Source organism: the organism of the source record quoted next, unplaced genomic scaffold, assembly GCF_019419815.1.
Source record: "Pyrus x bretschneideri cultivar Hongxiangsu unplaced genomic scaffold, Pyrus_bretschneideri_v1 Contig19, whole genome shotgun sequence".
NCBI lineage: Eukaryota > Viridiplantae > Streptophyta > Magnoliopsida > Rosales > Rosaceae > Pyrus > Pyrus x bretschneideri.
In genome coordinates this window covers 3,351,764-3,374,937 of record NW_025999490.1, presented here as the reverse complement: position 1 = coordinate 3,374,937, position 23,174 = coordinate 3,351,764, and the positions used below count along the sequence as shown (strand labels likewise).

The following is a 23,174-nucleotide window of genomic DNA, read 5'->3' as shown; positions in this document are numbered from 1 at the left end:
TTCAATCAATTGTTTATTAAATCGGTTATAAAAAAAGTCTTTCGCACGCGGATAATAATGTGATTAAATTAGTTGTGAAATGATTTTTTTTTATTTTTAACAAACGATATTATCTACACTAATGAGGAGGGGTTGGCTTAGCCTCACAATGGACTAGCAATAATGTGATTCAATCAATTGTTTATTAAATATTACTTTCTCTATTCTTAATTTAAATTTTATAAAGACCGATTTTATTATGTGAATTCAACTGCTTTAATTGGTTTATAAGGGGTTTATTCTAGTATGATGTAAGATTATTCATTTACTTCAAATATTTGACTTTCCATTTGTCAATTTACGCATACAAATACATTTAAAACGTGTAAGTCGCGTTTAGCACGCCGTGATTCAAAAAATGTGAATGCGTGCATGAAAGCTAGTTAATTAATTAAAGGAAATGTTTGGATAATTTGAAAAAAAAAATGAGTGGTTGTTGGGAAGCGAATGAATTTTTGGCATAAAATTGTAGAGATGTATCTTTCTTTTTATCTTTTAAAGTTGTCAAACTTTAGTTAGGTAGGGACTCTAAAATTAAATTGAATTAATCAGGAGATTTGATGGCAACATATCATAATTCATAAGCATTATTTTATGAGACCTGAATGTAAAATATAACAGAAGTTGTTTTCGTGCATTTGTCCAAATGGGAGCACAAAGGTGCTAAATGCTAATATAGTAGCTCAACAATGACTGATTCGCACACACAAAAAACAAACCACTAAGATTCTGTTTTTGAAAACGAGAAAATCGTTATGAATCACTCTTAATGTTATCCGTGTAAAATTTTTAGTTAATCTTCGATATATATATATAATCACTTACAAACTATATGTACGAACCCATTAGTTGGTAGTGGAAAAGTCATGTAGGCGCAAGGAGATGTGGCCACATCTTCAATTGCCAAAAATCGACACTAAAATTGAGGGACCGCGCCCTCTGGTTATGAGCCTGGGTGGCGCTACTGCTGCAATCTTTTTTTTTTTTTTTTTTTAATACCCAAGTCAAACAATGTCGTTTTACATGTGGAATAAAAAAAAAATTAATTTGACCCAATAAAAAAAAACAGGAGAATTTTTTACGACCAACGACAAAGGCGAAACAATTCCTCTTTGCTTGTAAATGAGAGGTCTTAAGTTCGATTATTGTCAAAGGCAAATTTGAACCATATTGTTGTTGTGAAGCTAAGCCCACAATGTAGATAATATCGTTTTTGTTCAAAAAACCTACAATCACCTTGTGTAGATATTAATATTTAACACAAAACTTTATCTCTTACTTATATGATAATTGTGCTTGTGACCATTTTGATCTTGTTCAAAGGAGTAATAAAATGAAGAACGTACGTATTTAGAGTTTACCTTAAAAATTGGATTAACTACGATTTACACTTTTCATATTTAAAGTGATTTTTAACCATGCAGTTTTAAATTTCTTATATTGCGCCATAAGATATTGAATGTGTAATAAATTTGTCTTCGACCTAATTAATTGTACGATAATTTGTTTAAATTGGTGACATTGTGAGCTTGAGATCCTTAGATGTACTCACTTGTAAACTATATTTGCACTGCATTGACAAAAAATATTCTTTAATTTAATGGATTAATAAACCCTTTTAAAATTCAATTATTATGAGGATTTAACCAAAACCGTAGATTGTTGGTGTCAGAAATGTGTTTTTTTGGACGACTAGTTGGAAAAAAAGTATTTCCATTATAAGAATTTCCGATGACCAACGACAAACTTTTTCTCTGGAAAAAAGTTTTTCGATGGCAGAATACTTTTCCAACAACATTTGACCCTTACTAATAACATTTCTTTTGTAGTGAATGAGCATATTATCTGATATTTTTATAACAAGAAACCTCGCCAACCACAATTTTACCCTTTTAAATTTCACCCCTCCTCAACAATTGGCTTCAGGGCTGGAAACCGATTCAAACTACGGACGTCATAATTTGCAGCTCTTTCACGCTATCATTAATCAATAGTATTTCTTCGTTTAACAGAAAAATCTTACATCCTTATATTTTTCCATTTCCATTAATGCTATGAGTGAAAGTGTGGAAGAAAAAGGCCTAAACCGAACTTCCAGATATAATCAGAAGTCTTTGATTATAGTGATAGCTAGGTGCTGTTTCAGTTGCACAAGGTACTTAATTTGCCTGCCTTAATCTTATCCTTTTGAAATAGGGTTCGTGTTGCTATCAGCTAAAAGAAGAAAAGATAAATTTGCTAATGGTCAACTATATATACACTCAGATATAGGAAAGCGACACTCTAGATACACACACACGCACACAGAGGATTTACGTGCTGTCAACAATTGTAGTCCCCAAGTCTTGAATTTCAAAATAAATGGATCACATGGATGCTCACAGCCTCACTATTTTGCTTTAAACCGGTCTAAAACAGCGTTTGCGAGATGCTGGGAAAGTTTTTCGATTACTTGGTACGTATTCAAATTTGATAAAGTCATCATCAACAGTTGGTCTGCAATACAAAGATCAAGTCCATGTTAGCTGTAGAAAGGCAATGAACTTTAAAATTAAATCGTCCATACACAATACAGGCATTACCTATTGGTACCGGTGTTTTGGACATCTTTCGGAGGAGCATGAAGACCACTTGCATGAGAACCAGACGAGGAAAATCTAAATGATGATATTACTGATACATATCTTTCCATTGATTTCTCCGCTATATCTGAATAACGGCCTAAAGGGGAAAAATATTGGATCCGAATTTTCCTTCTTTATTTGTGTCTGTAATTGTTATGTTCAGGCTAGATGCACAGGAACCTACATTGAAGAAACAAAAAAAATATTTGCTCAAATGAAAGATTCAATACGATATAAGATTAATAAGCTTGGCATTAGCATGGATCAGTAAGTGAACAAGAGTGCTCTACTATTTTTTCTGAGTTTCGAGTAACACTTAACCATCATCTGGAAGGGATGCACTGAAACACAGTTGTTTTAGTTTCACATTTTCCTGAAGTAGTTAACATTAGTGTTATACGAAAAACAATCACAAACACTAACGTTATATGCCTAAAATCAAAAGAGAGAAAAACGCCTACCATTTGAACGTTGTCATGTGGGGAGGTTGTCCTTTTCGCAACTTTGCCTTCAAAATAGCTATTCTCAAACTGAGTACTCTCAGGAACTGCATCCTCGTGCATAACAATCGCAAGATCATCCTTCAGCAATTGCTTTCCTTGTTTATCTTCCGGATTGTGTTCATTGATCGACTTATCCTTGAAATAAGAACTTACAATGACCATTCTGTGCTCCGTTCCTGTCTTACCACCTTCAACTGTGTCTGGGGCATTCTTACATTCACGCTCCCTATGCAGCGTCAGACAAGGCTTATGAATAGAATATGTCTGAATTGTAGCAACAATGTATTTTCTGGACTTCGTCTCATGCAAACCATGTCTTTCAATGTCAGGAACATAAATTCAAGTGAGTTGCAACTATTAATAACCAGAAAACTAAAACTGGATCCATGAAGTTATCAAGGGGAAACGATATCTTTACCATGATTTTGAGATTCTAATAAATCAGGGACTTTAGTGTCGAGGTCATCTTATACCTAGAGAAGACAGAGATAATTTATAAAGTGTAACGACAGTTGATTAATAAGTGATGTTCGATTAAAATTTATCATATCACACACATCTATGAAATTCACTGACCACTAGGAGGTTCATTTCCCATGTTGTCAGAGTTAACAAGGGATGACTTTGAGCAGTTTGTTTTACACGGAACATCATCCGCAGAGGAATTTTCACTGGGACTGAAAGAGAATCATCAACTGGACTTGGAGAATCAGGTGAGTTCCGTGGAGCCTGAATTTTGTCTTTTGCTTCAAGAGCGGCAAAGCCTTTAGTTGTCAAGGAAAAACTACAGAACTTGATAGCTCAAGCACAAAATAAGCTACAAAAATGCAATACTGTGAACATTATTTTATACTGAATTTTTAGCAAAATATGCTGAATTAAAACCTAGGTAATGTAATCAAGCTTAAGAAAAAGGGGATTCAAAGGACACAAAAATATTTTGTCAGGAGGTTATTCTGCACAGGCAAATCTTGCCTTTTATTTGTCCTTCCAAGATTGACATTTTTAGGTTGGTAAGTTCTGGCGGCACTAACGTTCTCTTCCTGTTCATGCCAAGAGGAAAGAAGAAAATTTACTTTAGTCTCAGACTAAATTAACACACTCCAAGTCTCCAAGACAGATGTAAACAGAATTGAAGAAAATCAATCGGACAAAATTAATCCTTACGGAAATCGCACAGGGGATACCTAGAGTTTCATTTTGGTAAATGGATCAATATCACCTTCTGCTATACCTTTAGCTATATGTTGTGGTACTGATGTATCTCAGGTTAAGCCACAATTTATGTACTGAAAAGAATAGGAGGAGCAAGGAAGTAACGAAACAATAAAAAAAAACGTAATGAGATGGTTAACGGAGATTAACAATATAAAGGATATAGTCCTAAGAAGTCGAAATCATCCACAACATCATTAGACATATCAGACAAGTATACAATATCTTGAGAAACGGAACCCGTTGATGCTGGAAGGTCAAAATTGCTTTCTTGAATGATTCTTCAAATAGGGGAGGAACCGAAGCAGTACTGTACTTCGTGTGCTTAATTACCTGAAAATCGGACAGTCATCAGTTACTTTACAACAAAATTATTCAAATGATGTCGGTCTGTTTTCCAAAATTTATAGAATGCATGAATAATAAACTTCACCTTGTCATAACTTGTGAACTTTTTAACGAGGATGTGAGCCCTTTTCAGTCCCATTCCAGGCAACGACTTTAAATAGTCATAACCACTCAGAATACACATCACCAGAAGCATCTGTTCTGTGAATCCTGAAAAAGTCAAGTGCTTGTTCCTATGGAGCATGGAATATTGAAACTCAACACCTTGCCCAAATTTGTCCATTTTAAAGATAATCTGGAATACAGAAAGAATTATAATATCACACAGATAGAAGTTTCTAATAGTAAGAAAGAAGTGGTCTGTGCTATACAGATAACTAACCCTGGGTCAGATGAATGGTATAAGATCTGAATCCTCAGTGATAACTGCTGACCTACCTGCTTGCTGACAGCCAAGAATGTCATTTGAGCATCTGCCTCTTAAGGAGCCACCACATGACATACATTCTCTTGCTTGAACACCTTCAAGGAGCAACAATGTCAACAAGAGAGGAGACAAAATTCTTAGAACTAAGGATAAAGTTAAATCCCTATGAAGATTTGATACTCTAAAGAGGTAGTCATCTTTAACCCAAAAGTACCTACTTTAGTACCGGGATTAGTTCACGTGCAATTGAAGGTGAAATGTCAACATGCAGCTTTGTGAAGCCAAGAGTAAGCATCCACTGCCACGCAAGTGCCCTCCAAGTCCTTAATGTGGATTGGCACCGTTATCGATCTCAACAGCGGCTGAATCCCTTGAATCCCCATCTTCTCCCTTCTCAATGTCGCAGGCTAGCTATGAGTTTTGTTCAAATGACTTCATCTACCAATTGGAGAGAGCGTTAGGAGAACGAACATGGCGGGTATGGGTGGGTTTGAGAAACTGAAAATCGAACCCAGGCTGAAAAAACAAATCCGAAGCTGTTAAATCAAACCGAACCGAATCTGGTTGGTTCGGTTCGGTTTTTAGGGTTCGAAAACCAAACCGAACCGAACCGAACCAAAATGTTGTCAAAACGACGTCGTTTTATAATTAATTATAAATTAATGGTTTTATTACTAGAAACGGCGTCGTTTGTTCTCCTTTCAGTCTGAAAGACTTGCGTTTGTATTGGTAACCCAAAACATCGATCCCTCTGTAGTCTCTAGACCCTAACCTTCCCAGTTCCCAGCCTTCGCCGCTTCACACACTCTCTCTCAACTCAATCAGTCTTCGTCTTCTTCCTTCCCAGCGACCTACGACCCGACTCACTTTCAGTTAGTCAGTCTCTCAAATCTTGCTGATTTGCAAGTGTCATCTTCTCACTCTCAGTCTCTCACCCCCGTGACCCGTGACTTCTCTCACCGTTTTGAGTCTTGACCCACAATACTTCCCTTGCAAGGTTAGTCTCATGGTAATTTCTCTCATGTTCTAAAGATTTTCTTTTCAATTTCATGGGTACTGCAGTTTTTCAATTTCATGAGTTATGCGATTTTCTTTTATTTTTAGTGGTTTTTGTTGTTCCTATGATAATAATGCTTACTACTGTTGTTGTCAATTAGAAGAATATGATTGAAATGCTATCATTACCGTTTCGACTTTCAATCATCAATCTTTTGACCACAAAGTGTTTGCTTACAATGCTCTCATTACTGAAGTTATCATCTAAGATGCATGAATGACACTATAAGTATAAGGAGGTAAATTTTCTACCCTCTTATTTGGGTGCCCTTCCCATCTCCTTCTATTTGTGTGGTTACGGTTAAGCCACATCAATATTTTATATTCATATTACTTTTTGTTTTATTATCTCTATAAAAAAATCAATATAAAATATTGACGTAGCTTAACCGTGACCGCACAAAATAAGAGAGGATGGGAAGGGCACCCAAACAGGAGGGCAGATAATCTGCCTCCTAAGTATAATATACTGAGGAGGTGTTTGACAGATAATGATTGGTTGTTTATAGTGTCGAGATTTGAGGGCTCAAGTGGTACATATTGGATCAGGATCCTCTCCTAATCTAAGGAGGAGGATCCTCCTGATCAAGGAGTGTGGGCCGTTGGATGAAAATTTTCATCCGACGGCTACAAACAGGATGGTCCCTTTAAAGTTATAATAATTATAACCGTTAGATTTTCATCCAACGGCCTACATTCCTTGGTCAGGAGAATCCTCATCCTTAGATCAGGAGAGGATCCTGATCCGTACATATTTATTTGCTGATCTGTTGGTTGCGTCTAGATGGATTAGTAGCTCATTTAATTGATATTTATCAAAGTGTGGATTTTTCTATCCTTTTTAGTTGCTTCTCTCGTCCCTAAGATCACTTTTGTATCAAAAGAATGCTTGTTACAATCAATTTTGTTCAAATAACTTTTACATATTTGGTTAAAAGTACAATTTGTAGGTTTGATTCTTAAACATAATTTTTAGGGACATTTTCTTGATCACTGACATATTCTTGGTCTTATTGTTTGTGTTAGTGGATGTCATATTGTCATGTACAGTTTTATGTTAGGTAATTGGTGTACGGGAAAGCTTTATGAGTAATGATTTTTTTTGTTCCCTAATTGAATCTTATTATATGTTTTGTATCTTAATTAAACTCAATGAAGTGTGGAAGACTTGAAGTGTGATGTTTATTTTAAGTTTGGACTTTTTGAAGACTTAAACTTTGATGTTTATTTTAAGTTTGGACTTTGGAAGACTTGATTGATGATTCTAGTTGAACTTTAAATGTTTATTTTCATTGTCTTTGATTCTAGTTGGAATGCTTATGTTGGAGATGTTAAAATTTTAGATTTCAAATTTTTTTCATTTTTCAAAATAAATAAATAAATAAAACCGAAACCAAACCAAAATCGAACCGGAAAAAATCAAACCAAACCCAAAAAAAAGAACAAAACCGATTTGAATCAAACCCAGACCTAATGGCGGGAAACATTTTGGAATAGGTAACGATAGATAGAGATGCCATCTATTTAATTCATATTTTTTAAATTATACGAATATGATGTAATTATTGATGTTATGGTTAAATTGTTTTAATATTGATTAACGTGTATATTTTTTTTATTGGTGACATATACATGATTTGTAAATTTTGTCTAAAAACTTAGTCTACCTAGTATTATCCTCTAAAAAATGTTGTGTTTGTCTAAAAACTTAGTTTACCTAGCATTTTTCAATATTATCGGATCACAGAGTAGTATAACACATGCCATTATACAAGTGTAAGGTCACTTAAAAATAAAACTCCTCATGCTTGTGTAATGATAAAGAGTACACCACTCATGTTCAGACAGAATAAAAAATTTCTTGTTTGGTACAAGTAAACTGTGGCTTGTTTGGCGGGGAGGAGTTTTGTGTTGGGTCATGGGAGGTTTAATTAATTAAAAAAAAATTGGTTTGAAAAAACAAAAAAAAAAAAATTTAGTATTTCAATGGTAAAGGACAAAAAGGTATGGTCAATCTCTCAGACTTTTGAGAAATTGAATAGCAGCCCAATATTGTAGTCCAGGAAATTAGCCCAATGGTAGCTCAAATCGATACCAGCAGCCTGCTTAGTGCATTATTGATTAAAAAAAGTCATTACACTAGTACATAGTGTATCCAACATTTGTACCCTTCTCTAAATTAGGTTCTCATTCTTTTTTTTTTTTCTCACTAATTGAGACTTTATTTTTTTTCATTTTTTTTATCAAGGTCCCTTCACTTTTCTCCATGTTATTATTTAAACATTAAATTATTTACAAGTCATCATATGTCAATTTATAATTTTAAAAATGAAAAATTTATTAATCATTTCCAAATATATTTTTTTAGTATATTTTTCATATATTTCGATTTATAATTTGTACCCCATTTTAAAATTTGTATTAATATTCTTTTAAGTTTTGATTTGTACCCATAATTTTTTAATTTAATATGTACTAATTTGTACCCATATATATATATATATTTTGTGAATGTACCCATGCTAATTATATGTATTTATTTTATTGTTTTAAATATATCAATAGTTATTTCTTAAAATATATTAATAATTACGTGGGTTACATTATTTTTTTTTATATTAAAACTATGTGAAAAATCATATTACTCTATTATTAATTTTTAAGTAATTGTTATATTGTAAAATATTATTTGAATTCGTTTAAATTTCATAATTTGTGGGACATTGAATGCATAAATGCAGGAGTTAAATTCCTTACATAATGTTAGGGACCTTGATCAAATTATTTAAACAAATAAGGTTTCATTCTAATAATTTAGTTAACTAGGGACTGGAACCAAAATGACCCTATCAAATAAGATAGAGTTTTTTTGTTCACGCACTCATTTTCTCATCTGCACGTTCTGTTTATTTATATACTCCGTGACTCTCATTTGTTTATCTAATTTACTGACCGATAATAAATAATAATGTGTCGTGTGAGAAAATGTGTTTGTAAAAATTCACTTTTGTGTTTGTTAAATATATATATATATATATATATATTGAGGGATTCATTAATATTTAATAGCACTGAAAAACATTCATCATGCACACATCTCTTTTCTTTCATACTTTTTAGTTGGTATAATTATCCCCTTAATTATCAATTCTGTCGTTATTTTTCTGTTAATTTCTCACGTGTGGTACACTTGACCAACTTTTAAGAGCATATGCATCAATAAAACGCTAACTTCAGAAGGAGAACTAGTAAATACTTGAAACTCGGATAATTGAATTATGAGAAATAAGTAAAAGCAGTAATACAAACTTAACATGCAATAAGTTCACAACTCACGAGCATTGCTAATTAAATTTTTGCTTTTATTTTTTATGGAATAAAGTACATGCGACAATTTGAATGAAATTTTTTTGAAATGTTATACGAATATATAGACTTTTATTAATTTGTCATATGAATTAAAATTTTAAGCGATTATCATACTAACTTTTTGAAATCATTACTTTGTCATCTCACTGTAACTCTGTTACGTTTTCCATCCAAAATAAGTCATGTGCCTTGCACATAACTTGTGTTCAGGATTATTTCAACATAATGAATACCATCCAACTTTACCATAGATTGGATGACCAATGACTATATTTTGGGTCATCTTCAATCCGAAACACATTGAAGTGATAGCTCGTTCTCCTTTTTCAAACGACAAACCCTCATATCATCGTATACTAGATCAACCCCTTTTTGTATTTTGTTCTAGAAATCCTAGATTTATTTTTATCGAAGGGGGAGTGAGGTGTTGAAATGACCGAAATAACCTTGGATACAAGTCATGTGCAAGACACATGAACTTTTTGGATGTAAAACTTAACAGAGTTAGGGTGAGATGACAAATTAATGTTTGAAAAGTTGATATGACAAATCGCTTAAAATTTTACTTCATATGACAGATTGAAAAATGTGTATAAGTTCATATGACATTTTAAAAAAATTTCTAATTTAAAAAGCTTTTGTATTTTAATGGTATGAAACATGCACATGACCGACAACATTTACACCCTTAATTGTTATTTTATTTAGCAAATCATTAATGAAAATCATATCTCTTGGCTTAAACAAAGAGTGAAAAAAGAACATAGGATCGATGCCAACAAGTAAAACATGCCGACCTTGCCCAAATGAAACCTGCATCATTGCTTTGTTGTGTCCATCTGTATGTTCATGTCCTATCTAATGATTCACCTCGTATGCAAGATTCGTTTAATATAATATGAAATGATAGGTTTTTACAAAAACAAGAAGACTAGCTACGGTTCAAACATTTGCCAGTTGCAAATAATGAGAAGCAATAATTGAAATTATATACATGAAATAATAGATCTTTCTAGTGTATAAAAAATAAGAAAAAAAAATCCGGAGATGGTGGATCCTATGAAATGATTTCGAATCAAGACATAGAGAGATTTTTCAGTGTGCAAGAAACATAACTCGGTACACCAAATGTAATAATATAAGTAGTTGAATACTTAAAAAAATTCAACTATATTTGTACTATGACACTTGATGTACAAGACCGTACTCCCGATACACTAAAAAACTTCTCCAAGACATGATCAAGAACGAGTACACTTGTCCTCCTTTGGACCCTTCATTGAGCTTTAGCCTTAAGTGAGAAAGTTTTATGAGCATTTTAAATTCACATGAGAAATTATATGAAATAATAGATGATTTTATGTACGTCATCGGAAAAAAAAAAAATCCTGAATTGATGGATACTATAATGATTTCAAATCAAACCATGATCAACAACGAGCACACCTGTACTCATTTTGATCCTTGATCTTATTATCTTTCACTAAGAATATTTTATGAATGAGAAATGATTTTCACTCTTATCTTTTACATCACTTAATTTGTATTTTCTGATTCTCTTTTGATTTATTCAATTTTACAATTATAGGAAATGAACGAACAAATGTCATTTTCCAATCTATTTTGATGTATTTTTTTTTATAGAAATATGGCTTATTTGTTGAAGATGAAAATGGGCAGTACTGGTGAAGTGCCGCTCTTATAGGAAATGGCGACCTTTGCATCGGAGCGGAACCATTGTAGTTCTTTATGAGAGGGGTAGCACAAAAAACCTGGTCGACCGCCTCTTCCAGCTTTTTCTTTCACTAGCTGGCACTTTTTCTCTCATATAAAGTATATATGTTTAGGGACCAACTTCAGGAGGAATGAGGTATGAAATATCCATTTTATGAACTTGATGAAGTGTACATTTGGAGAAGAAATTTTGAGGGAGATCACATGTAGTAGTTTGTTGTCCCACTCTATAAAGCCGACCACAAATGAACATTTCTGCATATTCCAATATTCTTTCGGATGTTTAATTTAATATGTCAAAGAATGCATGATGGCACAGTCACTGCAACGCATACATGAACGTGTATGCAAGTGACAAGCAGCCAACAGGCAACGGTACTGGAAGTTTCCATTGGCTCTGAAAAATCTATAAAAATCTCAAACAACGATGATTTTGACCTTTCCTAGTTGTATCACTCCCATTTCAATATTATATGTCAAGACATCACTCCCATCTCAATATTATATGTCGAGAGAATCTTGAGTGAGGTGCCACGTATGTGGCCAGGCTTGTGCTACCACTCAATACAAAGCTGTAAGGCTGCCAGTGCCAGAGGTGGAACAGATGAGTTCTGATGAACCAAAACACATGTGTTGTGTTTTTGTGTGGCTGCAAGGTGGAAGGAACCAATCATTTTAAGTGACGAAAGTTCTACCAATAGGTGGTGAAAGAACTAATAATTAATTGCAAAGTTAGTTATAATTTGCATTATACTTGGAGAACTATTGGTTTCCAATTTTTATAGGCTCCATTTTATTTTTAGTTTTTATTATTTGATTTAGAGACATAGGAAAAATATAAGGGCGAAAATATGAAAGAATAATGATTACTGATTGAGGGAGGAGGAAGAAATGAAGGAAATTTTTAGGAAAAAAGATTTAAAATTACTTTTAGTTTTTATTTTGTGTATCTTTTCACATAAATCTTTATCACTCTCCTTCCACCATCACTTCTCCACCATTATTTATCCATCCCATCTCTCACACATTTCAATCTCTATCTCTATCTATATCACAAATAATAAAACTCAAAACCTAAAAATGGAATTGAAACCAAACATATGCCCTAATTATATTTTCCATAAATTTTCAAGTTTAGCATGCATATACATAGTTCGATATCGTTTGCTTCACAAAAGATTTATACGGAAACATATAGGAATGCAAGACAAACAGATATTTGTTATGAGTTTGATTCACAGTTGTGTTTCCAATGTTTAGTGTACCGTTGCTTTTTTTTGGGTGTGCGGTTGCAAAATAGCATATTTATAAACATTTTCTCATTTGTGAAACCACAAATCATAGATGACATCGCATAAAAATATAAAAAAAGATGGTGGTAAGTTAGACATGCTCGCAATCTATATGTAACAACTAACTAGTATATCTATAAATAGCTTTCCCCTTTGGACCATTAATGTACACAGCCATAATAGAAGAGAAAGACAAAGAGAGCTTCTGCTTGGTGAATACAAGCATTTTCCTGAGCAGTTGTTTTGATAATCGATAGGTTGATATGTTGACAATTGGATTGTCTTCTGTTTATCTATGGTGCAGTACTGCAGCCGGCATTGCTGGTATACCTTCTTCGTTTTTACACTATCTATTTCTGTGCGCGCGCACGTGTATGTATTGAGTGCATATATATGTATATATATTTGCTTATAACTTCTTCCATGCATTGATAAGCTTTAGATACATGCATGTTTCTGCTTCATGAAGCACAACCATGCATGAAATTTTTTGAATGACTTCATATCATCCTGTTGCGGATCAAGAACTTTACCTTGATTTAATTGTTAATTTAAGGTGAAAATTCACAAGTAGTATGGCCTTGCTTAATATTCTTGAATCTATAAAAAAATATTCAAGTTGTCATATTCACATATATCTTGCACAAAAGAAACGCCTGAGATTTGACATATGTATATTATATGGTTTTTATGACGTCTACTTCATCAGACGTGGGGATCAAAATTGAGAAAACCTGGTTATGATAACTTAAGAAACAATGTGAAACTCTTCAAAACAATCTGAGACATTTATTTATTAATTGTGCATGTATGTATTGTGAATATGATACAAGGCCCCATGCCTTGATACAATCATATGCCCTCAATTTTACTGTACTGGACAAGCTTTTTCTATGATCGGTTAATCTTCAGTTGTACATAGACTGGTCGGTGCATTTTATTTTTATTCAAACCTGATCCCAATTTGATGATAATCCATCATGATCCGAAGTCAATAACCCATTACCTTAACAAATCAAGTACGAATTAGAGCTAATAGTAATTTGATCCAAGTTAGTATATATAATTTGTCAATTATTTGTTTTATTACTGTATATAAATGTCATTTGAAGGAGGTCTTTTTCTGGTAGAATATAATCATTTTTTCAACTTCTTGTATGAAAAATAAAGTATATTATTGGTAAAAAAAAAAAACCTTTGCCGATCAAAGGAAATGTGTATAAAAAGTGTGATCGATGGGGTAGATATGCAAATTTGACAAACAAAAAAAAACGATTAGACATGCAAGAAACATTCTAACACTCATCTCTGTCAACTGCAGGCAATATCTGTGCAATTTCATTATATCTGTCCCCAATGTAAGTTGTTTATAAAGTTTATGAGAAGAATAGGAATTCATGAAAATTTTCGCTTCCTACTGACTTTTGAATCCTTTATGTTCTTTCAGGCCAACATTTAAGAGAATTATCACAAACAGGTCAACAGAACAATTCTCAGGATTGCCTTACATATACGGCCTTTTGAATTGCTTGATATGCACATGGTATGGCCTGCCTATAGTGAAGAGTGGTATTATAATGGTGGCTACAGTTAATTCAATCGGAGCTGTTTTCCAGTTAGTCTACTTGATCATTTTCATTATGTACGCCGAAAAATCAATTAAGGTAATCATCTCTCCCAAATTCTACCTGCTCTTCTTAAGATCAAGTCCCCTTTTCAACTCTGCATGACTGACCAATTGTTGTTCTTTAAAATGCTTATTGTAGTTGAGGATATCAGGATTGCTCGGAACAGTTTCTGTTCTTTTTGCAGCCGTCGTCCTGGTGAGCTTAAGACTTTCGGGCCACGAGAGGGAACTGTTCGTTGGATATATATGTGCATTTTCAGTAGTTTCAGTGTATGCTTCGCCATTGTTTATCATCGTAAGTTCGCATGGAATCATAATTATATTCTCCCTCAGGTTGCTGTGCAATTTCTTCTCATTGATGTCGTTTCACATATACCTTTTTTCAGAATTTGGTGATCAAAACAAGGAGTGTTGAGTTCATGCCATTTAATCTTTCTCTTGCAACTTTTTTGGTGAGTTTCTCTTTCTGTGCATACGGAGCGTTGCAGGGCGCCCCTTTTGTCTATGTAAGTATTCTTTTTCCTTGAGCGAATTTCAGAAGTTATATTATCACTCTAAGCAGTAACAACATCACAATTGTATAACTCATCAACTTGTGTTTATTATTTTTCATGCAGATCCCAAACGGTCTTGGAACAATTTTAGGGTTTGTCCAGTTGGTTCTGTACTCCTACTACTGCAGAATATCTGGAGATGATGACTCAAGAGAACCATTGCTTGTTTAATTTCGGATGCGTCGTGAACGAACTTACTGGACCAGTTTAAACTCAATGCAGTAAAATCAAAGCACAAGGTCATAAAATGTTGTAGTGAAGGGTATGGAGTTTCTACGTGATGCAGTATAGCATCTTACTCGTCTATCAACAAAAAAGATCTCAAGAGGGTAATATCAACCCTAGGTCAACTGTTGGATTATTTCCACAATTAGCACTGTTTATCTTCGCATATCTTCTCTTAATTAGTTGTTGTTATTATTTACTTAATTAGAAAATTATTGTAACAGTCTAGGGTTGTCACCATCGATAAGCATTAGCCTTGTAACTCATTAATCAGTTTTCTTTCTGTGCCCAGCCCGTTCGATCTTGTCAACTTTGTCCCGCTCATTCTTGCATAATTCACGCTCCCCTTGCATTGGTATATAAACTAGTAGTAATGTTATTCATACCATGTTTTTGTACCATATTTTCATACCACCTTAGGTAGCATTTGATGTAGACAGCCACATCATTTGAATTAATCAAAATTTTAAATTTATTTCATTATTTAATAAACTAATAATTAAGAAAAACTAGTTAATTAAATGATGATTGTGGTATACGAGGTGTCTTTCTACTTCCTTTCCTTGGGTTTTGCAAATTTTTCAAATGATGTGGTTGTCCGCATCAGATGTCACCTAAGATAGTATAGAAATGTGGTATAAAAATATGGTATGAATAGCATTACTCAGGAATTATTGATTAATTATTGAATAACAGTATCAAGTTTGCATGTGAATTAGCTCTTTCAACCTATTTTTCATCTAATATTATAGTACCATTAAATAAATTACAATTCAAATTCTCAACAATCCTCCACCTGAATTCAAAATTAAGAATGGGTGCTTCTATTAACACCCCATGATCTTATGAATACACCCCTAGTTCAAAATTAGTTTCTAAAATTCCAATTTTAGCCCTTTTATTTGTTGAAGACATCCCACCTTTTTACAATAGTTAACAAATGGAAAGCTTCCAACCTGCTCACCCGCCGCCACCTTCTTCGTTAGTGTCGTCGACCAATGATAGTCACCTTCTTCCCGCCGTTCTCTCTCGAGAATTATCACTTCTGCTAATATTTTGCAAGACATGGAATACCATAAAATCGAAAATTTTAATGCCGAAATCAGCCTAGTCAGGGATACCTATGGGTGGGATAAATCTGGAAAAATGCTACTTGCAGAGAAGCAATCCTTCCGTAGTCAACTAGGAATTGACTTTCTATGAGTTTAATTGTAAGTCGGCATATGGTTTGGTATACTTAAGGTGTCACCATGGTGGGTGGCTGTTGAGGAGTAGTATGGTGAAGAAGGTGGTGCTAATTTTGTTTGTTTACTTTTTATCTAATTTAAATAAGGGTAAAACAGGAAGTCCAAACCAAATAAAAAAGGGGTACTTTGGATGCGATCCCTTATTACCAATGTTCTTTGATTGAAACCTTGGTGGTTTTTAGTTTTTTATCGAAGTCCCTGACATTAATGTAATAATGTATTTCCATGTAGGTTATTATATTTTTAAATTAAAAATGAATTTTGTAGTTATTTATATTAATGAGATTTTAAATAAAACCCATATTTTATGGGATTAAAAATATTGAAGATGAATTATACTCTCCAATATATTATGTGTGTATATATATACATACACATGGGTACGTTCATCAAAACTAACCAAAAAATTATTGTACCAAAGCATGGGTACATTTTCAAAAGCACAAAAAATAAATAAAAATAAATAAATAAATATTAGCCTTAATAACATTATTAAATGTACCCATATAAGTTTAACAAATAATTAGATCTACTAGGTTGACTAAGGGCAATGCCAATTTCTATTGTCACAACTCAAAGTCAATATGTCAATTAGTATTACAGTTTAGTGATATTCTTCTTTACTTATAAGTGAGAGATCGGTTCGATTTTCGCCAAATACAAATTTCAACCACATTATTGCTGACCTATTATGAAGCTAAACACATCTCCTCCCCTTTAGTGTACATAATATTGTTTGTTTCCACAAAAAAAAAAAAAAAAAAAAAAATCTCAAAGTCAATATCACCGTCACAACTAAAATGGTTTAGGGGAATAATTACATGTTTTTTTGTTAAAAAAAATAAAAAGAATATTAAAATAAAAATGGTAAAAGTCAATAAAATTTGCCTTTACGTAAGCAGTTGTCATTTCTTTGACCAATCCATGCAAACACAAAAATTTTGCAAAACATAAAAATGGCTAAAAAAATGATGTGCTAAAAAGACTTATGATGCACAAATTTTGGTCAACTTTTCTAAGGTCAAACACCCACTTGACTTTAAAGTGGAGAGATATTTTATGTGCTCATAACACATAATAGTACGTTATATATTTATTATACAAATGAAGAAATTTTTTTTTCAAGTGTTCCTCAGAGCACCAAGAATTCAAAGCTTTTCAGACAATGTACATCGGGAATTTGGTTGCCTTTCTTCTCCGATTAGAAGGAAAAAAAAAAAAACTGACACAGTGAGAGATGCCAATAGTTTAAAGGGGAAAAAACTATCGTTATTAATCAATTTTTCCATTTTTTGTGATATATCAAAACTGCCTTCGGACCTAATGAGTCCGGCCCATTAGGTTCCACCAACTATTGCTCAATCATGAAAAATGATCGATTTGATTATGGCCTTGATGGGAAACCAATTTCCAAGATGCTTCTTATCTTGGGGGAGGTCATTTTCATATTTTCATGGGACATATCTTGGGTCAACAATTTAAAATAAATTGACTCTCTCATTATGTATGTGTATCATATTAACTAGTTATTACGCATAAAAATAACTTCATCAATGATTTCTACGTACTCGTTTTTTCTTTTTTATCCTCATCTCTTGTTATGTCACTTGATTGTCTATTGCATTATTAAATGCAAATGCTAGAGAGTGCAAAGGTAGAAGCTCACCGCTTATAATTGTTTGACTGGAGTTGAACCAAACTTGAAAAGTAGTCGAATTTCACGGTAAGTCTAGAGAAACTTCTGTGACTTAAATAAGTTATTTTATTTCGCACCGAATGCAGAGTTATTTTTCCATTGGACCTAGGATCCAAAGCGTGACAGGCAACATGCCTAAGCCCGCATAAGGGGTTGAAGGAGAAATTTTCAATATACTGGGAACACGGTCTAGTACACTTAGTGTCAAAATACAATTAGTCCAAAAAAAAAAAACTAAATTTTCAACCAATTATATTATTACATTTGTTGTACTTAAACATGTCGACACATTGAACAATCTCCCCACGTTCATATCAAGTTCATTCAAATATGTCTCTCGCAAGAAAGAGGGGTAGTTCAACGTCAAATACAACATCTTCCAATGGCAACGTTTACAGTAAAAAACTGCATTGCTGGTTCCGCTGGTCTTGGGTCCCTATAGAAGCTAACTAGGCTGCTATGAGGAGGAAGCGCGTGGACAATTGGATTCAATGTAGTCGCCCTTAGTTTCTGGGCAGACTTTTGCTTTTTCGCTGCTTTTGCCATGAATGGCTCGCGTCTGTAGCTTTTTATGTTCGCTTGGCTTCATGCCTCCTTGTTTCTTTATGATCCGGTACATCAAATATTATAATTTAAATAATTAAATATTTTAAAAAAATTATAACTATTTATATTATGATATTTAATTATAACTAACTTAATTCAGTGAGCTGTGATAGGCTTTGCTCCTTTTCGCCATGATGTGATGTTTCTTCCAATATAATATACTTTCTAGTCTGAGTATGAAAATTTTTCACATTCAAATTTTTGGATTGTTTCCAACTTCCCATAATGGTTTTATCTTTACTCTTCAGATTGATGGGACAAATGAAGCAATGCAAACATTTTAACCTAGTTTTCATTCGAACACTAAAATTATATGATAATATTAAATTTTCGAACCCAACTTGCCAATTAACATCGATTATGCACTTAAGGTTACGAGTTCGATTTCTCGTATTAATATAAAATTTTCAAACGCAAACTTTATCTGTGTATTCAATGTGATACATCATCAGTAATAAGTTACCAACTTCATTTGCTTAGGTCATATCCGTACGCATGTATAAAACATTTAAAACCGAAGTGAAGTTGGAAGCTTATCACCGATCATGTATCACATCTAGTACCGTAGGTAAAGAAACAATTAGGTCAAGTGAAAACAATTTAATATTCTACGTAATCTCCCAAGAAAAAAAGGAAGAAGCAGGGAAAAAAAGGAATTTTAAGAAGATTTTCTTAAGTAGAACTGGACTCTCTACTACATAAGTAAGATTGTTTATAAATTTTCTGTTATATTATAATTTAACGTTAATTGAAAAAGAAGAATAAAGAAGTGTCTGGTACCATTCTTTGCAAATTATTAGAGACCAGTAAAGAAAAGCAATTATTGCGAATCATGTCAACGTAGCATGAAATGAGTCAGGCACTTTCAAGCACAGGCTTTTTTTCTATTACATTAAATATCTTTACGGAAATGTTAAGAATACCTCTTAAAAGTGGAACTATCCATAACTGTTTATCATCTTGTGTTTCTTGCACAACTTTTATAATGTTAACATGAAAATTAACGTTAAACTGTAAAATGAAAAAATCTATAAAAGATCATACTTTGAAGAATTCCCTTAGCATTTCTCTATCTTTATCGGCCAACTTAGAGAGACCAGGAAGGTTTTGAGAGCTCCATTTTTGTTGGGTACATATATGATATAGTAATATTGGACGAGAAGATTTGATCAAGACCCCATGTGATGATTGCTTGTCGACCGACTCAATTTACCCGACCACAAAAAGGGCACTCAGCACACCCCAATAATTTATCGAGAGTTTAAATCTTTTGTATTTATTTTGTGTGTAACTCTTCTTGTTGATTGACACGTGTTAATAAATTTAACTCTTTTTAATTTTGTGATCATAAACTAACATGTGTTAATTAATGATAGAGATCACAAAAGATCATATACACAAAATAGATACAGAAGATTTGATCTCCTCTATCGGATACTCAATTTGTTAGGTCACAGATTCAGACTATATAACACCTGTTAAACCTGATGAAAGTTCTATTAAAGAGTAGTGAAAGGACCAATGGCTGCAAAGTTTGAATTATATTACATAATTTGATGGTTGTAAGTTCTTACTACGACATTAATTACTCATCTGAGTTTTCCTCTCAACGTTATTTTATGATATGAATCAGACAATTTCTAAGAAATTATTTAAAAATCACGGTTGCAAAAAATCAAATCGAAAATCGTTTCATTTTCGTAAGAAGTTTTCATTGTTTGGAGGAAGTATTGTGTTTAGATGACTAGCCTTGGAAGTATTATACAAACTCGTTGAAAAATCTCCAAAAGAGTTGGTAGTAAATAAATAACACATGGTCCCACATCTTTTGAGCCTCCCTTATGGACCCTAATGTACAAGGCTACAAAATAGATACAGAGAGAAGAGAGGGAGCTTCTGCTTGCTTGGTGTTTTGAATATATACATTCATAATTTCTTATAACCTGGGTTCTCGTAATTGATAGATCAATGTTGTCAACTGAACTGTCTTCTGTTTATCAAAGTTTCTGCGATGGAGCCGGCGTTCTCGGTAACCTTCTTCATTTCTGCACCATATAATCTCTTTCTTTATGCTTCTTTGATTATATGCTTTGGTTAGATGCAGATTTCTGCTTGTCATGAAGCGCAGCTATGAATTCTTTTGAATGACATTATAATATATTGTCACGGATCGATAAGTTTACCTTGATTGAATTCTTAGTTCAAGGTGAAGAATTCATATGCCGTATGGTTTTGCTTAGTAATTTTGGAATCTGAATAGAAAATTCATATACCTTGCAGAACAGAAATGTCTGAGGTTGTAGGATATATTTATATGTTGTTTCAGATGCCTTATATGTAGACGTGTCAATGGATCGGATTTTGATCTGAATCCTATACAGTTAAGAGAGTCTCAACTTTTTATCTCAATTTCATGATCCGAATCAGATAACAAGTTGGCTTAACAAATCAATATGGATTACTGCAACCTGAAAAATTCTGCCAATTCACAAACAAGATGGTAGTTGTGCAAGTAACATTCTAACACCCATCTCTGTCAACTGCAGGGAATATCTTTGCCTTTGGGTTGTATCTGTCACCACTGTAAGTTGCTCAACAAAATTTTGCCAAAAATGGAGATTTATGAAATTTTTTTGCTTCCCACACAAATTGTTAATCTCTGTCATACTTTCCCACTGATTGTTAATCTTTGATGTTCTAATTCCAGGTCAACATTTAACAGAATTATTAGAAACAGGTCAACAGAACAATTTTCTGGAATGCCTTACATATATGGACTTTTGAATTGCTTGATATGTTGCTGGTATGGAATGCCTATAGTGAAGAGTGGTATTATACTGGTGGCTACAGTCAATTCAGTTGGGACTGTTTTCCAGTTAGTTTACTTGAGCATTTTCATTTCTTATGCCGAAAGAGCGGTTAAGGTAACCGTACCTTCATCTTTTCTTATTAAAACACCTTTTACCTTTGCATTACTGACTATGTGTTGTTCTTTAAAATGTTTATTGCAGATGAGGATGTTGGGATTGTTAATTGCAGTTTTCGTTCTATTTGTGTCCATTGTCGTTGTCAGCTTAAGTCTTTTCGACTACAATGGGAGGCAACTATTTGTTGGATACTTGAGTATTGCTTCACTTATTTTCATGTATGGTTCGCCATTGATTGTCATAGTAAGTTTGTGCTGGATGATCCGCAATCAGATTGCTATTAGACGGTTGAATTTGTCCTCACTCATGTGGTTTCACACATACCCTTTTTTCAGAATTTGGTGATCAAAACAAAAAGCGTTGAGTTCATGCCATTTAATCTTTCTTTTGCAACTTTCTTAGTGAGTTTCTCCTTCACTACCTATGGAGTGTTCAAAATGGACCCTTTTCTCTATGTAAGTACTATGTTTCCTTCAATCCAAAATTTCAGCAGCTTTATAATCTCAACCATCGTAGCACCTATTCGTCAGTCTCATTTCTTAGTCTAAATTGCATCCTAAAACGTAGTTGAATTTCATTCACATCAAGCACCAATCAACCACATCACACTTGCATTACATAACCATTACGTTTATTTCTTGAATATTTTGGATGCAGATGCCAAATGGTATTGGAACAATGTTAGCCCTTGTACAGTTGGTTCTGTACTGCCGCTACAAAAATCCATCTGAAGAAGATGCGGAAGAAGAAGAAGAACCATTGCTAGCTACACATCCGTGACCGAATTTCCTTTGGAGAAATGCTTGGCCTTCAGTACAAAATTTACTTTGGAGAAATTCATCAATTTCTTCAAACTATACGTTGTTTGATATAAATTGTTACATTGAGAGAAGAGTATCAGATTTTGAAGGAATGTTTCTCATAAGGATGCAAATCCTTTTAATTCTTAGTGTGTAATATGTTATTTAAATATTTACCAAAGTTACTGCCTTCTTTTTTCTTGTCAAAGTGACATTTCCTTAGAGCTTAACTGGAAAATGAGGGTTCTCCCTCTGCTTAATAGACAACAGCAAGAATAGGCATCATGTACAGAGATATATATATATATTTTTTTTCAAATGAAGAAACATTAGGTGAGATCAGCTTAGCTCTTCAGCAATGGTCCTATGCGAGACACCTATCCTCCTGCGAAGGGGTGAAGATCATTACACCTAGGAAGCCCCTACCACGTCCCTCGTACACCAAATTTATTGATAAAAATGAAAGTACACAAAAAACATGCAGGCGGGGGACCATGCCAAGAACCGCAAGTACAAAAATCGCTAACAAAATGTCACGAGTATGAGCAGAGGCTATGAAATATGAAATTATAGACCGCCAGTAATAAGCATAATTATTTGCCTCAAATGAAGCTAACGCATCTGCAACCTGGTTTCCTTCTCTATAAAAGTGTGTACACATATATCGCATTCGACAAAGTCGCCGGAGATATACTAGGAAATTAAATCTTGTGTAACACTGGTATGCTAGGTAAGAGAATCTCCAACCGGCTCCGTAAATGAGCTCCCAAATAGAATTTAAGAATTTATTTCGAAAGAAAATCAACTACTTAATGCATAACGACTATTTTGAAGTTTTTTTCGATGAAACATGCACCAGTATGAATTTAGAAAGGCCATGTGAAC

At 33.5% G+C, this 23,174-nt stretch overlaps 2 protein-coding genes and 1 pseudogene across 2 annotated transcripts; 2 read left to right on the top strand and 1 right to left on the bottom strand.

The window, feature by feature from the left end:
• Positions 1–2,185: 2,185 nt before the first annotated feature.
• Positions 2,186–5,194, bottom strand: LOC103944748 (annotated as a pseudogene).
• Positions 5,195–12,870: 7,676 nt separating this feature from the next.
• On the top strand, positions 12,871–14,959 carry LOC103943430 (bidirectional sugar transporter SWEET2a-like). The gene is made up of 6 exons (XM_009353745.1): positions 12,871–12,931; positions 13,929–13,965; positions 14,055–14,271; positions 14,374–14,529; positions 14,621–14,740; positions 14,852–14,959. Exons 1-6 carry the CDS (start codon positions 12,871–12,873, stop codon positions 14,957–14,959), a joined length of 699 nt encoding a protein of 232 aa, XP_009352020.1.
• Positions 14,960–20,425: 5,466 nt separating this feature from the next.
• On the top strand, positions 20,426–22,482 carry LOC103943446 (bidirectional sugar transporter SWEET2a-like). Its single transcript, XM_009353764.3, has 6 exons — positions 20,426–20,591; positions 21,109–21,145; positions 21,270–21,486; positions 21,574–21,732; positions 21,825–21,944; positions 22,147–22,482. The coding sequence occupies exons 1-6, from the start codon at positions 20,531–20,533 to the stop codon at positions 22,267–22,269; spliced, it is 717 nt and encodes a 238-aa protein (XP_009352039.2). The 5' UTR covers positions 20,426–20,530; the 3' UTR covers positions 22,270–22,482.
• Positions 22,483–23,174: the final 692 nt, after the last annotated feature.

Excerpts from the sequence above, each read along its gene's own strand:
- LOC103943430 (XM_009353745.1), top strand. The coding sequence starts at position 12,871 with ATGTTGACAATTGGATTGTCTTCTGTTTATCTATGGTGCAGTACTGCA. Across the intron at positions 14,272-14,373 it reads ACGCCGAAAAATCAATTAAG|TTGAGGATATCAGGATTGCT; the intron begins GTAATCATCTCT and ends TGCTTATTGTAG. Across the intron at positions 14,530-14,620 it reads CTTCGCCATTGTTTATCATC|AATTTGGTGATCAAAACAAG; the intron begins GTAAGTTCGCAT and ends ACCTTTTTTCAG.
- LOC103943446 (XM_009353764.3), top strand. The coding sequence starts at position 20,531 with ATGTTGTCAACTGAACTGTCTTCTGTTTATCAAAGTTTCTGCGATGGA. Across the intron at positions 20,592-21,108 it reads CGATGGAGCCGGCGTTCTCG|GGAATATCTTTGCCTTTGGG; the intron begins GTAACCTTCTTC and ends TGTCAACTGCAG. Across the intron at positions 21,945-22,146 it reads AAATGGACCCTTTTCTCTAT|ATGCCAAATGGTATTGGAAC; the intron begins GTAAGTACTATG and ends TTTTGGATGCAG.